The 16,662-nt window shown below is 37.7% G+C and overlaps 2 protein-coding genes across 2 annotated transcripts; one reads left to right on the top strand and one right to left on the bottom strand.

The window, feature by feature from the left end:
• Positions 1–549: 549 nt before the first annotated feature.
• Positions 550–5,102, bottom strand: LOC137726523 (auxin transporter-like protein 2). The gene is made up of 8 exons (XM_068465457.2): positions 4,643–5,102; positions 4,373–4,558; positions 4,096–4,208; positions 3,777–3,960; positions 3,569–3,666; positions 2,713–2,920; positions 2,282–2,539; positions 550–1,111 (listed from the first exon to the last, which is right to left on the bottom strand). The coding sequence occupies exons 1-8, from the start codon at positions 4,799–4,801 to the stop codon at positions 842–844; spliced, it is 1,476 nt and encodes a 491-aa protein (XP_068321558.2). The 5' UTR covers positions 4,802–5,102; the 3' UTR covers positions 550–841.
• A 5,492-nt stretch (positions 5,103–10,594) lies between these two features.
• Positions 10,595–14,169, top strand: LOC137726050 (thaumatin-like protein 1b). The gene is made up of 4 exons (XM_068464910.2): positions 10,595–10,909; positions 11,023–11,713; positions 13,647–13,749; positions 13,876–14,169. The coding sequence occupies exons 1-3, from the start codon at positions 10,849–10,851 to the stop codon at positions 13,717–13,719; spliced, it is 825 nt and encodes a 274-aa protein (XP_068321011.2). The 5' UTR covers positions 10,595–10,848; the 3' UTR covers positions 13,720–13,749; positions 13,876–14,169.
• The last annotated feature ends 2,493 nt before the right edge of the window (positions 14,170–16,662 follow it).

Below are 16,662 nucleotides of genomic sequence, written 5' to 3'. Positions count from 1 at the left end.
TCTATAGATAATCCTACTTTTAAGAGAAAGTCCCCTTAATATTTCTCTTTAACAAATTACATCTAAAAAGATCTCAGGTACTGTAAATAATTCATTTCATGTTATTAATGGAGGGAAAATGGGAGGATATAAACATTTTGATCATTAGTTCTTCCTCTTGTACTGCTCATTTTTCAACTTATTCTGTTTTGAAAAAAGAGTAACTAAGCGTACTCATGAGTCATGACAGTTCGTGAAGGTGCCTTCATGATAGCCGTAGCCCTAGTATGTGTTTCACTTTCATAATTGGCATCCATGATTATCCTCTTTCCACATTGTCACACTAGATTGATTTCGTTATTTTTTACAAGCCGGTATTCCAGATAAAATGAAATCCATTGTGTAAGTTCAGACGTATACAAATAATGCTTTAAACCATTTGAGTTATAGACCTCTTTCATCATTAGATTTTTTTTTTTTAGAAACCGTAACGAAATACCATTCCGAATTTGAAACTTGAAAGGAATCAAAAGTTTCTAATGAAATGGTAATGCAATCCAAATAAGGACATGAAGGACAACCAGTTGATCATTGTATAACGAAGATTAGAAATTTAAGTTCAAAATATTTCATACATTTTGTTGCCCCTTTTACTTGACTCATGGCAATAACCCTAAACCCTAAACAACCAAGGCAGAAAATTTAAAGAGAAAAATAGGGGTTGTGTACTTAGAAGGGGTGGAAGTGGTAATTTAGGCCACAAACATCTCTCTCCATGGGTTTTCACATTCAACTCTAAGTCTGTTGTGTCCATTGGGGCCTACTACTTGGGACAGAATAATCAAAAGTGGGAGTGGATGAATTATGGGGTATGGGAGTGATTGCTAGGCAGAGGGTGGTGGAGAGGAGGAGGAGCTGAGGTTGTGTTGAAGATCGCGGGCGGCGGCGGCAGAGGGCATTGGTAACACTTGGTGAAGAGGCCAAACGTGTCGATCTGGTGTACAAAGTTCGTAATGCTCGCCCACCCACCGAATCCAAATCCAACTACAAACACCCACACCACCACAAACACATTGATTGTGTATGATCCTATCCATCCTCCTAGGAACCTTGGTGGACTCTCCACAGCATTCTGCAGCATCACAAAAACATTACTCAAATTGTGATTAGTTAAAAAACCATTGCAAAAAGCTTGTTGCTCTATCCGACTTAAGCATACCATGTCACCCAAAAAAAAAAAAAAACAAACAAACAAACACTGTATACACAGTTACACAAAAAGGGGCCGGAGACTGGTATTAGCAAAACATAGACATATTAACCCTAAAACTGTCACATGATCGATAATGCCAAAGTATAGACCGCTAGGGTTTAGGAATTTATGGGCGTAAATCCTAAACGCAACCTACTGTAAATCCTAAACCACATACTGCAAATTGGTACCGGTAACCAACAAGGAGATTTTACCCTAGAGAAGAATCTCTGCTTGAACGCAAAGGGCCCACATACAGTCGGCATCTGGGTATTTAACTGTGCAGAGAGTACGGCACATGCAATGCATCAACTATCAATAAAAGAAAAAACCCAGTTGGTGATTTTCAGAGTACTCCCCAGAGGAACTGGATCCTCTCCTGAGCTCAAGATAGGGATTCTCATGAACAGCCCATCCGGACCGTTCAAACTTAATTCAACGGCTGCAATTATTATAACTTTAAAAGAGCTTCCTGTTTGAAGCCGTTGGATCAAATTTCAACGGCCTGGACGGGCTGCCCAAGAGGATTCTATGCTGAGCTCAGGAGAGGATCCAGTTTCCTCCCCAGATAAAGGAGCATCAATGAAAGACTGTATCAGGTACGATACCGATATTCTGACCCATTGGTGCAGCAAGAATCTCGTGCCTTTTCTGAACTCTACGCACACACATATTCATATTTATTATTTATTGCTTTTTCTCTAGGATTAAGAAATCGAAAGTAGAAAATAATGAATTCCCCAGTTATCCAAATTGATCATACAATTTACAGGTTAAAATATGAAGGAGAGATAGCCGGGTCTGGTCTGCTAGACTGTGACCACACGCTACCTCTCTGTTCTTTTCTCTCTCTCTCTCTCTTTTTAATTAAATTTTTATTCTTTTAACGATTATCTTATTGATTAATGGCTTTTTCTTTTTCTTTTTTTTTGGTCAAAATTTTCAATCTGGTGCTGCAGATTTGGACATCATACATGCTATGCAAATGCAATGCAGCTAAAGGTGGTAAATTTATAAATTCAATGCATGTGTGAGGGTATAATGGGGTACCTCTCTTGCAGCAGCTGATCTGTATGTGAAAATGTGGGCCAGGGCTGGGATAATGTAGACTGTGAAGCTGACTAGGAGTGATCCAACGGTCGAGTTGATGGGTCCAAAGAATGGGAAGATGATGGCCAAGAACCAGATTGGGATCACAACAGGCAGTCTTGCTGCTGCTCTCTTGCACAAGCTTTTGCATTCATGCATGCCTATGGCTTTCTCCCACACAAAGTATAGTGGTGTGCATGCAAACCCAAATGTTATAAACTGCAACACACATCAAAACCCATAATTTAGATCAATCGAATTCAACAATAAACACTCGAGAAAATGTTCTCTCGTCAAACTGTTTCAAACCGTGAATCTAGACCACAACGAGTCAGATTTTACAACATAAGTGTGACGGGAAAGCGTAACGAGTTATGTGTATGTGTACATGCCTGGTGGATGAGCATTAAAATGACAGCCATGTCTCTGAAGGGAGATTTAGGGAGGAGAGCGAAAGCGTTTGAGTGGTTAAGAAGCAAGTCTCCAAATGCCCAATACACTGCTGATGCAGAGGGAAGGGTCAATGTCAGCACATACAGGGTAGCAAATAAATATATGGCCTTGAACTTCTGAGGTTTCCACATCGCATGCATGATCTCCCTGCATATCCAATTGCCCCCCACCAAAATTAATCAAATAAAATTCATCATCATCAACAATTAATAATCATTTTCTAAAAGATAGTGGTCAATAACTAAATACTGTGCAGGGGAAACAAGAAGATTTGATTTTTAGGAAAATTAATGAAAATAATTTGAAAGTTTTAAGTTTTAACGAAAAAGACAAAATAAAAGGTAAAGTGAATAGTATCAGAATTGATTTTTTAGTGTAAAAATATGATTTTTCGTTCAAGTAAACAATACCATGAACTTTTCGTTAATATATATAGTACCATGAGTTTTTCGTTATGTGATTTTTCTTGAAAAGGATTGGTCATTAGATCATGTCCCCAACAACAGAAGGTTTAGTCACTTTCAAAATGACGTTAAGCCCCTTGTTCTCCGCTTATTTTTGTCCCATCAAATAGTATCAAGAATTAAAAAAAATTAGATAAACATGTGTAAATTTTGTAAATTAAAAAAAAAAAGACATGGGTTTTTCTTTTATCAGCATTTAAAAAACAGTGTAATTTGGTTACTACATTTCAAGTTTGTCCTGGTCTGGATTGATGTTGAAAAATTAAGATGTGTAAAACATAAATTAAAATGCAGAAAAAATAAAACCCAATATCTGAGGGTTGTGTCTTACACAGTAACAGCATGTCCTCCAAAAGTGTAGAGAATGTTTGTGGCCCCAGTGAAGTATAGCACCACCTTAGTCGGACCAGAGTGCTTCACTCCCTCAACCTAGCATCAAAATTTTCACAGTTTTACTACACCGAAATTACCATGAGCAATGAACACGTATGGAGTTTTTGTCGGGTAATTAGGTGGTTAAAGTTACCAAATTTATTTACCTGGCCATGAAGGAAGGAGGCAATGGTAAGGTACCAAGCAGTGTAAGTGGTCATAACAAGGCCCAAAAATGACCAAACTCTGTAGTTGTGAAATGAAGGGATAAAGACAGTGGTGGCACAGCAAGCTCCGAAGATATAAGTCCAAGTCCTCTTGTCCAGATTATCATTTATGTAATATATATTACTGCAAATTAACAGCAACATTTAGAAGATGCCCACAGTTGCATGGAAATTAATAAAAAAAATTAGATATTTTGTGGGAGATTTGATTTAAAAAAGGAGATGGAATTAAAGGTAGGGGTCAGAGATGCTTGGGTACCTTGCACAAGCTATCAGTTGAATGACAGATCCAAACAGAAGAAATGTGCAGTTAAATGCCAACCCCACGTTCCTCCAGTGTTTCCCAAGCAGCCCATCAAGAACTTCAAACCACTAAACACCATAAAAGAATTTGACACCGAAATCAAAACCCATGTCAGAATTTGGCCAAAAAACTTGTCTGGAGCACGTCGTAAAGATTCACAGTTTAACAACATAACATCATACGACACGTTATTGGAAACATTTATGAATAGAGAGTGAGTTGAAATTTGTACCTGGATGACATGGTTTCTGAAATCAACCTTTTCTCTTTCTTTTCTTGTTCTGTATTCGATATAGAGTGTGCTAATAAGGTAAGCAGTCCAGCTGCCCAGCAAGCCATATAAAAGCTGGAAGAGAATCCCAGAGAGCATTCCCAGCTGCGAGAACGAGTACGGCAAAGTAAGCAGAACTTGAGCCACCTGCAAAACACACAGACATTACACCTCACAAACATAAAAATAAAGATAACCTCTTTCCTACAAAAACACAAACTTTTCACAAACCTGATTAGAAGCACAGCTGAACCAAGCATCATAAGCAGACCCACCATCCCAGAAGAACTTGGAGAGCTTGCTCTTGAAGCTCTTGGCCTTCCCATCTGCCTCCATTTCTACATAATTTCCTACTATCACTGTTTCCACCACCTTATCTGATGACTCCATTGCCTTTTCTCAAATGGGTTGAACTAAAAACTGGGTTTTTGTTATTTGTTCAGTGCAGGAGTGAGGTGGGTTTTGATTTGAATGGTGGGTAACTTGAGTGATGGTAGGGGTATATATATACAAGACACGAGGTGGGTTCTGGTTCTCGAAGCCTGAGAAAGTCTCTCCCTCCCTCCCTCCCTCCCTCCCTCCTCTCTACCTTTCTCTCTCCTCTTTTTCTAGGTCTGTATGTTTGTGAGAGGTATTTTTGAGAGGAGAGTAAATCCCTTTTGGGGGTTTGTGGGTGGCTTTGACGAAATCTGATGGTTCTCGGGCCCTTTTTGGTAATTAAAATTTGGGGAATTTTTGTTGTTTAGTTCATAATATTTAATTAATATGCGGTGTTAAGTTAATCAAAATTTTGTTTTTAAACTAATTAATTATGTGGAGCGTGAGTGGCTTGTCCGCACGAGCGGGTCTACCCGCTTCCCGAGCTGGCTAGATAATTATTACACTTGTTTAGTTACATAATCACCTTGTTTACTATCCATAATCACCTTCATGCCATACAACTTCTTTACACACACATTTTCTTAAATATAATGTTAATTTACATAACACTGGTTCATGTCTACATTTTCATTCTGTAACACATTGCATGAAGATAATGTTAACTTACATGAAACTAGTTTATGCTTACGTTTTATTACACGTGGAATGTGCTCTCTCATGTACCCATGCATGCATTTCTTACTATTCATTGAGATTGGAGAGCCAATATTGGATAAAGTACTTACTTTTTAGAAATGCTTTTAGAAGGAAATTTAAATGAGCAAAGATATGGTTTGGTAAAGGGTAAGATGGTAAAACCCAAAATGCAAGTAGTGTTAATTTTTTTTTTTTCTTTCATATTTGTTGTAGAAGAACAAGGTGCTTAGGGAGGGGGTGGACATGGGGCAAGGGAAAGAGTGAAGGGAGGGAAATTATAACAAAGTAGACCGCATGATTGCAGCCAAACGGGCGTGGTCTCTTTACAAGAAGAAGAAAGCTACTTTTTTCACATGGCTCTTATGCTGCTATTGGCAACCTCAAAACCTCTTCCTCCCTCAATTGCTTTCTGGTGTGGTGTGGTAGACTCGAGAACAGAACCTCCCCACTCCCACTCCCACCACCACCATCACCGCTGCTACTCTTAAAATAAGTCCAAATTCCAACTGGAAATCTCACCTCTTTGCAGTTGACGAAACTTACTTATTTACTCACTCCACAATCTCTCTCACATGGTTCCTTATTGATTTCAAGAGATAATTCACTTTGTGGACAAAATATGTAGCCAATATAAAAACCACTCTCCACAGTTTTTCTTGCTGCATCATGTGCATGCGCTTGGAAAACAGCATCTCCTTTTATATTATCACTCCTAATTTGTTAAGTACTGCTGCATTTTTCTCAATGGCTTGCGGGGATTAATATCTTAAGACATCTTTTAACATGAGACGAGAAGTATATTTATAGATTAATAAATAGCTTATCACCTATTTTAATTTAGTTAATTATTCAACAATTGTGAGCTAAATGACTTGAACGGAAGACCTTCTCCAGCAAAGTAAAAACAACCTACCTATTTGAATACATGTTATATTAGTTTGACAATATAATATGTAAAGCGTTTGATGGAAGAACACAAACCTTTGATTTGTAATATGTCTAGACTCTGTATAAGATTTTATTTTTTATTTTTCAGCTCTTTGTACTTGCAAGAGGAACTACGTACCAACTAGATCCTTTTTTATTTAGTTGATGTATTTTACTCAAAATATAAGAAAACTAGGCATATATTGCACCCCGTGATGACCTACCAAATTGCTGGCTAACCTAGCAGCAAAGTATTTTAGCATATGAACATATATATCAGGTTCTGATACGTCAATGAGATTCTTTGACCGTCCTTTAATTTCCCCATTAACACAAACATGTGAATTGAAACAGACGGCCTTCCTAAACCATGCTTGAATAATACATAACAAAAACAAAACACATAAAGACTAATATTAAATAAACGAAAAATAAAAAAGGAATATTAAGAAATATATATTACAGTGTTTTAACCAATTGAGAAACATTAATTTCGGTAACTATCAATAATAATATTACACCAAGAACATATATAATTTTCTCAACTTTTTCACCCTTTTCAAAGCAGTGTGAAGATTTTGAATTCGAACAACAGTCACCTGGAGAGATTATTGATTATCTTCCACCAAATGATGATAAAACCCATTTATGCATATGCTACTGATATTAAGAAATCACACCACGTTATTCATCAGGTGTAAAAAGTTTTGTTTGGGTGCAGGGCAACATATTCATGGGTTTTGTTGGGCACCCACGTACATCTTATTCTTTGTTTGGGCATGCTTTCTATTCTCTAGGACCAGAAACATTCCCTGTGACTTGTGTCTCCTTTGACTGTGAGCCCTCGGCACCATATGATTCTGCATATATTCTACAAGATTATTCTCACATATTGCATCTTATCATCCGGACCCTATGATGGTATCCGCTGTTCATCATATGATTTGAGATCTAGGAGTACTGTATGCAGATGGATATCTAGGGTTTGCATTCCCCTGTCAGATCAACAAGCAGTGCTAGCAGTCGAGTACTGGTTTGATAGAATGTTTGAAAGCAACATCAGATCAAAAATCATGCCCTAGTTAGGCGCCCATTATAGTTTTGTTATGTGAAATTAACAAAAAACTCCAGCCAAGTGCCCGATAAGACATCCCAGGTCACAATTGCCAGTTATCGATGTATATTACTGAATTCATCAATCGTGAGATCACCGTGCTTGCTCGATTGTGTTTAGCATTCACTATTCGTATAAGCATGTCCATTATCTCAGGTTACCGACTCAGACTAATTCTAATATTCATATAGCTAGTGTGACGAGAAGCTAAAACCCAGACAAAGGCACAAAGCATGTTTATCCCTTTTAATTTTGTCTCTGAAATTCTCCTCTCTTGAAGCGTCACATGTGTGACAAATCTAGAGACAAAGCATGTCAATTGCTATGCATTTTGTTGCCAAGAAATGTTTTGGAGTCTTTAAGGTTGGGGACCAAAACACAAAAGCCATATCATTGAGATTAATTAATCAGTAATGCTGATTAAGAAGAAACCAAATCTTTCAAAATGTTGAGGAACACCAAAATTGGCAACTAAGTAATTCAAAGAGTGGTAAAGTTTCTTAGCACGCGAGCAGGTCCTTGTAGCTTAAGTCAGCCTATCATGAACAATAATTTCTTGAACCTTTTTTAGTTCATGTTGCATCAACTATGCAAGATCTGGGTTAACATACTATCATATCAAGTAAGTACTTAGCTAAGTATGTGTCTCGAAATACGAAAAATCTTGATCACACCTTATGACAAAACTCAACGTGATTAACAATTTATCTAAAATTTTGACACGAGAACAATTCCCTCCAAATACAATAGGGAATTGTTATTAACATTCCAAAAATCTCATTATACACTCCTTCTAAGTGTATTTTTCTTTTTAATTATATAAAGTTTGAAGTGCCAAATGAGATTTTTGGAATACTAATAACAGTTCTCATACAATAACCTCATTAATCTTTGTATCTCTATGAGCAGAAAACATGTTGCATGAATGTGGTTTTCTTCCGTTTTTTTTCTTTCCAAGATTAAGGGAAATATGCTAGTTAAACTCTTACATACGGATTATCCTTACAAAATGATTAAAGCTCCATAATTGGTCAAACTTTTGCTCTTCTTTTTCTTGTTCTGGTCATGAACAATTCATAAGGTTGTCTTTTTGTGCTGATCAGAGAACATCCTTGGCTTTTTGGAAACCCTACAATATTGACCTGAAATTCAACTAGAACAAGTGGGTCCCTTGGTTTTGTGCTAACGATCAATTGAAAATATGGTCAACCCCATTAGCAAAATACAAGAAGTGGGTCAAATTTTATTATTATTGGTGCAAAATAATTGAATGAAGAAAACATAATATCCAAAACATAATAATGGTCGATTGGCTTTATGGCCCTCCTTTCTGAGAACAATTTTTGGAGCCTAAGAACCCTTTCTTTAAAAGAAAATGTGTACAACTTTAGTGCCACCTTGGGCTGTGGGCAACACATTAAAGCTGCAATTTGACATTGCACAACCATGAAAAGTATAAGGGTATGTTGGATCTAATATTTTTGTTGAATAGACTCTTTATATTGTTTTCAGCCGAGTCTCTAAGCTAAGTAATGGCCTTTTAATTTGAATTTTTTGGCCCAAAGTGACAAATTTATACACAATCGTACATTTGGTATGATGTTGCTACTGGTTTTTGACATAGATACAAAAGGTTTGTGTAAGAACATTGTCCATTTTGGCTTGCAGTCCAAAATATAATTATTGGACCAATGGAATTAGGAAGCTTGAAAAATTAGACGGTAATCCACATTCGTATTCTAATATAGTTTGTGACCTTAATTTACTGGAAAAAAAAAAAGAAGAAGAAGAAGTAATTGAGAATCATCGATCGTTGGGATAAAACAATAGTTTATCCCAATTAGAAATACTCCACCTTGATCACTTTTTAAGGTGGAAAAAAAAAATCCACACTCCCATTTCTCGTCCTTCTCTTTGCTTGTGTTTCTTAATTCAATCACGTGGATAGAAACAAAAGAAGTAGTGCAAAAGGATAAAAGAGCGAGAAATTATTTTTCTAGCTTTTAAATTTCTTGTAATATAATACTATGAAACTAAATTCAGTACGCCCAAGACCCAAATTTTCATAGGCCATTTGTGAAGCCCAATTAAATTGGCATGTGATACACAGCCCATGAAAGAGAAATGTATTGGACGGCTGAGATCATCTAGTTATTAGTGGTCCAAGTGTGAAATAAATCATTCCAGTGCGATTTATAATGCTACTCCCGCGCAACATTTCTCTCGTTATTCTGCCGAGAGGATCTTCGCAGGATCCTTTTTGTAAGGATTTTGAGGATCTTTTAATCACATTGGTTCATCATATATTATGTAATAAAAAATTATTATAAATTTTTTATTTAAAATTGAATATAAATAGTACCTGACAAAAATTGACCACTCTGATGTTCGATGAGTGAATATGATTGGAGGATCCAAGGATTCTCACAAAAAGGATCTAGCGAGGATCATCTCTCGTTATTCTGCGCACCCACAGCAACCCCACCCAGTGCCCTACCCAGTGGCCCTTGGGCCTTTCCACTAACTTGCCCGGAGCTCGGGTCTCTGATCAACTGAGTTGTCGGCCAGTCCATTATGTTCAGATATATGCTCCAACCGCTTGGCTAACTCAAAATCAAAATACCATCATTGATTATAAAAATTGACCTTAAACCACTTACAGAAAGTGACTTGTATTTATTATTTGGGTAGTGAATGAATGAATGTGGCATTTACTAATTGAGATATGTCATATATGCAGATTACAGAATCCTCTCGTATCATCACACCATGTGCCGCTTGATGCTTGTTTCTCTCACAACTCCATTTCTCTCTTCTTCTGTTTTTTTTTTGGGTCCCGGACAATACCAAATGTTCAAAGCCTGGTTGAACCAACACACACACACGCACAATTTATCAACAAAACCAACGATGACTTACATAAATCAAGAATGATAAAATGGTGGTATCTCAAATAAATTTGTGAATTATTTTTGTTTTTTTTATAAATTTATTTGAGACATTATCGCTTTGACGTTGACCTTCATTTTCATACAAATTTCTCCCACCTAGCACATTGGTCCATTGTGCACACGAAGACAGCAGACTGATGCGATGGTGCTTTAAAAATGTCACCAAAAATGGATAATCACAAGCCAAATATAATAATGTATTGCTCAAATTCACAACTCACACTACCATTCCAATTCTTTAACCAAAAATACCCAAAAAGCAAAACAAAAAATAAAAAATAAAAGGAAAAAAAATATATATATCCATCTTCTTGCTTTCTGCCTTCTCCCCTCGCAAGAAAAGTAAAGTTCTTTGGCATTCTTCTTCGATGGATCGTCCTCTACTCTCTGCCTCTCTCGTCGCTCTCGTCGCCCTCTCTTTCTTCTCAGGTAATTAACTCTAAATTCAAATTCTCTCTCCGACCCAATTCATAATTTCCCATGAATATCAAAACCCAATTCTCAAAATTTCATTTTTATTTAAAAATTTTTGGTTCTTGCAGAAGTGAACTCAGCTTCTTTCAAACTAGTCAACAAGTGCCGCTACGAAGTATGGCCCGGAATACTTTCCGGCGCCAACACGGCTCCGCTATCCCCCACCGGCTTCGCGCTCAAGCCCGGCAAGTCCCGGACCCTTTCCGTACCCAAATCTTGGTCGGGTCGGCTCTGGGCTCGGACCCTGTGCACCGGATACTCGCCCGGTAACTTCTCCTGCGTCACAGCCGATTGCGGCTCGGGAAAAATCGAGTGTGCCGGAGGTGGCGCGAAACCGCCGGCTACGTTGGCCGAGTTCACGCTCAACGGCGCCAACGGATTGGATTTTTATGACGTCAGCTTGGTGGACGGGTACAACTTGCCGATGCTGGTGGTGCCACGTGGAGGTACAAGAGGGGGATGCAGTCCGACTGGGTGCCTCGTCGACTTGAACGGCAAGTGCCCCAGGGCGCTGAGGGTGCGTGAGAGCGGAAGGGGGAGCGTGGCGTGTAGGAGCGCGTGCGAGGCGTTTGGGGATCCGCAGTTTTGTTGTAGTGAGGCGTACGCCACGCCCGACACGTGTCAACCGTCGGCGTACTCGCTGTTTTTCAAGCATGCTTGCCCACGCTCGTATAGCTACGCGTACGACGACAAGACGAGTACGTACACGTGCGCCTCCGCTGACTACGTCATCATTTTCTGCCCCTTGCCTTATACAAGGTAACCTTTTTTATGTTATACATGGAATGTGTTTTGATTAGAAGAAGTAAAAATATTTACACGATATAGTTGGTTGTAAAATGTATTAGCCTAATAAGTGCTTTAATACAACTAATTTGCTCATGCTATACACGATGGGATTCAGTATACATAACATGTCAAACTATCAAAAAAACGTCATTATAACCTAATGTGTTTAGGGTTTTAGGATATAGGAGGCCTTTGGAAGGGATTCCCATTTACTTTTTAATTGGGGATTTGTTGTGGGCTCACTGTTTATTTTTTAAGTTGGATCTCATGGATTATCCTTGTAAAATATTAGTCAAATCGGAAATATTTGAGACATCTAATTAAGTTCAAAGAAATTGACGAATAATTTGTTCTCCCATATACAATGAAATTTCATTGTGATAATTTAATAAATAAATGGTTTCAGATTAAATTGAATTTTCGCAAGGATGATCTATGAATCGAGACTTATAACATAGACTGTTCAAATCGTTGAAGTTCGATGTGGAGTGGGCCTTACAAATAGTCCCCATTTTTACTCAAAAAATGGGGTTCCCTCTGGAAAGGGCCGGTTAGGATATAATTAAATTATTTCCATGAATTATTGGAGCTGTGGAATGAGATGGGATGTTGAAGGTGCGGGGTGCATGCTCCCTAATTTGCACCTTTTCATGCGCCAAAGGTTGCTTAGAGCTAATGGCAGCGTTTTTGGCGGCCTCGAAAACGTAGCAAAATGTTATTTCAATGCCACAAGAACATAAAATAAAATTAAAGACGGACAACAAGCTGGAAGTAGAAGTGGGGTTGTTTCTAAATGAACAAAATTAGTTGGTTGGTTAGGGTTTAATCTCTAACTTTTATGTTCACAATGTTGTCAGTACAGCAGAAAGTATAATACGGTTTAGACGTTGTAGTTACATGTAGAAATTTCTGCATCTGAGACAAATGCATCATTTTGTTTATTTGTGTCTGGTTTGGCAGTACTTGATATAATGAACCGGCGCTGCGATATCTATGGTAAATTGATTGAATTTTTTGCCTTTATAAATTGGCGATGTACGCTTGTGCCCTGTCTATTGTTTATTCGTGATTTGGAGATGTTGTGTAAGTCAATCCATAATATGCACACTAAAAGTACAAACCTTGAGAAGCCATTATATTGACGCAAAAGGATGAATCACGAACAGCAGCAACAAGCAAAGATCTTCCACTCTCTCTACACGCCTTATGCACTCCTATATGGGGTAGGTTTTTGTGCTAGAATATTGTGTATAAGAGTGGGGACCTAGGCCTTATATTTATAGGTGAGAGTATTAGGTTTCTTGCCCTTAAAGAAAACCCTAGTACATATATTTAGCACCTCTAGAATCCACAACCTAATAGGATGGATATTCCCATTAATTATTTCTTTGCTTCACCGTCAAGTAATCCTGGATAATCAATTATTCCTTCCTATCCCGTATTCTTAATCAATTAGGACTCCTAATAGATGTAAGCCCAATAAAAGTCTGAAATGTTGCACAGTTGCACTAGTGTTCGTGAGGAAGACACTGAGACCTATAGACCCTTTGAGCATCAAAATTAATGAACCCAAAAAACAATGCAACTACACCATTGGTTGTCTGAGATTCAATGTTACTCGTATTCAAATTCGCTTCATCACATTTTCCCTTAGGATCGTTTACTCTCTTCTATTGAAGTCATGTTTGCTCTGTTCTTTTACTGGCTGTAATCTGGAAGATTTTGTTTGTATTCTTTCTTACATTTCCTCTTGAAACTGCAACTTACTGCATTGTACTTCAGACAGTTAAAAGAACTCTGTTATTTCGTCTATTATAATACCTTATGGATATGTTGAGTTCATCATGTTACGCAATTGAGCAAGGCTTCGTGACATAACTGGTGCCCTGTTTGGAACTTTCAGTCTAAAGGTGTTGGGAGCTCGAAAAGATGGGGCCCCACTACCACTGGTTAACAAGACCATGATGTACTTCTAAGGAGCCAACATGCACGGGGTGCTTCCACAGGTCAGATTTGGATGCCTTGAATCGTTCATTCAGCCTCTACTGCATGTGCAGCAGCACATATTTGGTCTTTCCAGTTTCGGTCTCTTTTACGTGCTTTATGACTAACCTTGTTGCTCACATTTTCAGGAAGGTAGTATTACAAATCCCAGCAGGGCAGGTGCAAAGGTCGATGACTAGCTTTCCGCCTGACCGTCGTCGTTGCATTTTGCTATAAGTTCACTGGTAAGGATTAATGGAAAAAAATTCCACCGTCCCACAAAAATCTTGTAGATAAGTTTTGTGTAGTTGATCACTCCTATGAAGTCATGTATACATAGGACAGTTCGAATTTTGCCTCTGATGACTTGTTACTTCAAAAGTTCAGTGTAATATTGGGAGAAACTCCGAATTTCTCAGTTGAAAAGCTGCAAATTTTTGTGATGCACTTGTGCAGTTGCCACGATTGGATGGCAAACGTAAATCGAAGGTTGCACATGGCATCTTGGGCTTTCTGGGCCTTAAAACTTCCAGTCTCAAATATAACAAGATGAAAAGTGGGTAACCCAAAAAGAGAAGTTATTTTCTGTTATGTTTTTTTTTTTTTAGTCGAAAGAAATGTGTTATCTCTACTGATTAACAAAATATTTATTGTTAATCAAAATTTTATGAAATTATCAATTTAACATTCTAATTAAAATAGAACATGAATAAAAAATAAGGGGTAAAAATGTAATTTCATCCAATCAAATTTTAAATTTTTTTTTCAAAGCCTCACACATACATGTGATCTTAACATATTTCTAATTAAAAAAAAAAAAATCCCATTCTGACATGCTCTATCATTCTCTTCCTCTCTCTTTTTATTTCAAAAACAAAAATAAAAAATTTTCTCACATATTTTGTGTGTGCTCATATGCTCGTACTAGTTCATGAAATAGTTTTTACATAATTATATAAAAAGGAAAAATGATATTACAAAAGAGTGCAAGAACCACTAAATAAAAGTACCTTTTGTTGTTATGTTAAAGTAATGTTAGGGAGAACTCAATTTTTAACCACATTCATGTATAATGTGATGTGGCAATTGAAACACAACCAATAGTTAATGAGATAAACTCATTAATTACATGGTATTTATATATTGCTTGTCACATGACGCGGTGCATAAATATGGCTTAAAATGTTGTTTCCCTATCATTTTTTTTTTTTTTTGTTACGGAATGAAAAATAAATAGCCAATGTGTTATGTTAGAATTAATTAATCCGGCATCATCTGTGTAATTATTGCAAAGTATCATTCATCTAGATTTCTCTTAGGTCGTAGGGTTTTTAACGTGCCTACCAAACTAAAATCTACCAAGAAACCTAGCGTCCCTTTCTTTTTGTACGGGTCGTCCTCTTAGAGCAATTTCACCCCTAAAGATTTTGCCTCAGCATCCAACCCATTTATCCACTCAAGTGATAGACCTCAATAAATAATAATAGGCCAAATGCATTTCCATCCCTAACAAAAAATAGCCTAGTCCATTTTATTAAAATATGATTAAATAAAATGAATCTCCCATTAGACTTTTAAAATAATGATTTTAATAGGTTTTAAAAGCCTATTTCCTTCCCGAATCATTTGACCGGTTCTCTCTCTTTTCTTTCTTCCTCTCTCTCTCTCTCTCTCTCTCTTTCTTTCTCTTTCTCTTTCCCTCTATCTCTATCTATTTTCTCTCCCTCTCTCAGTTTCTCTCTTTTCCAGCTCACTCCCGTGAGCTCTCCTTCTCCTCCCTCTTCAAAACCTTCAACAAATCAAACACAAAATATTATTTTTGTAATCCCTGGAGCTCAAGGAACCCAACCATGGCCTTACATGCGGTATCGATGCATGGTGTGAGGTCCTACCATTGAAGCTGAGAGCTTAAGCTCTCCGCAGATCTTTCTCCCTTTGGTTTGCTTTTGCGGGTCCAAGGTTTTCGATGCTGCTAGATCTCTCTCAGCTATTCGAATCCCTCTTCGGGTTCGAACGCTCTCTCTCTCTCTCTCTCTCCGTGGTGGACTCACACTTCATGACCGCATCGCATCCGTAGATCCAAACCGCCGATTCCATCCTTGACGTCAACATGGCGTCATATGGGCCGGTCTCAAGGTTTGTCAATTTTGGGTTGGCTTGGAGACCAGCTTGGGCTGGGTGCCAGGCAATCACGTGGGCTGGAGAGACTTCCCTAGGTGCCGAGCCATTTTTTTGGCTATGTGCCGGCCTATCCCACCCCCAGTGGAAGTGCTATTATAGTCATTTTACTGTAACGTAATTATGTAGGTAGCTTGTTCACTCGTATTATAACATGTGGATTGGTTATGAAGGCTATAACATAATTGATTATTAAGTTTGAATTCATTCGTTATAACATGTGAATCAGTAATAATACATGAACGTGTTTCAAAGGGATCCTAAGTTACACATGATTGGGCTCACCATGAACTGCTCAAATTGACTACGAACATGTGATAGCTTCAATAAGAGAAGGGAAACGATTTCTACCGCCCTTTTTTCTCCATTTGCACACCCTCGAACCCATTTTTACGTGGACCCCTTTGTTTTTACACCTGCTCTCTTGAAAAAATCACAATTATTTGCAATCTGAAGTCTAGTTTAATTCGGATGTCAAATAAGTAACAGTAGTCCTTCACTCTTTATTTCAAAATTTAGGATGCAAGCTAAGCTTGTTATATGAATCTAGACACTGCTAATTTCTAAAGCAGTAAAGATATGTGAAAGGTGGCAAGCTTTTGCTAGTTAAACTTTGAAAATGTAAAAGACATCCTTATGGCCAAAAGAAGACAGCTCACAGCAGAATGCAAAGTTTTACAGAGTATTGCGTGTACTGTTATGCAATGGAATTAATATGAAACAATATTAGATTCTTTAACGGAATGGATTTTCACTTT

The sequence above is a fragment of the Pyrus communis genome, chromosome 5 (assembly GCF_041283825.1).
Source record: "Pyrus communis isolate YQ-2024b chromosome 5, ASM4128382v1, whole genome shotgun sequence".
NCBI lineage: Eukaryota > Viridiplantae > Streptophyta > Magnoliopsida > Rosales > Rosaceae > Pyrus > Pyrus communis.
This window is presented reverse-complemented; position numbering and strand designations above follow the sequence as displayed.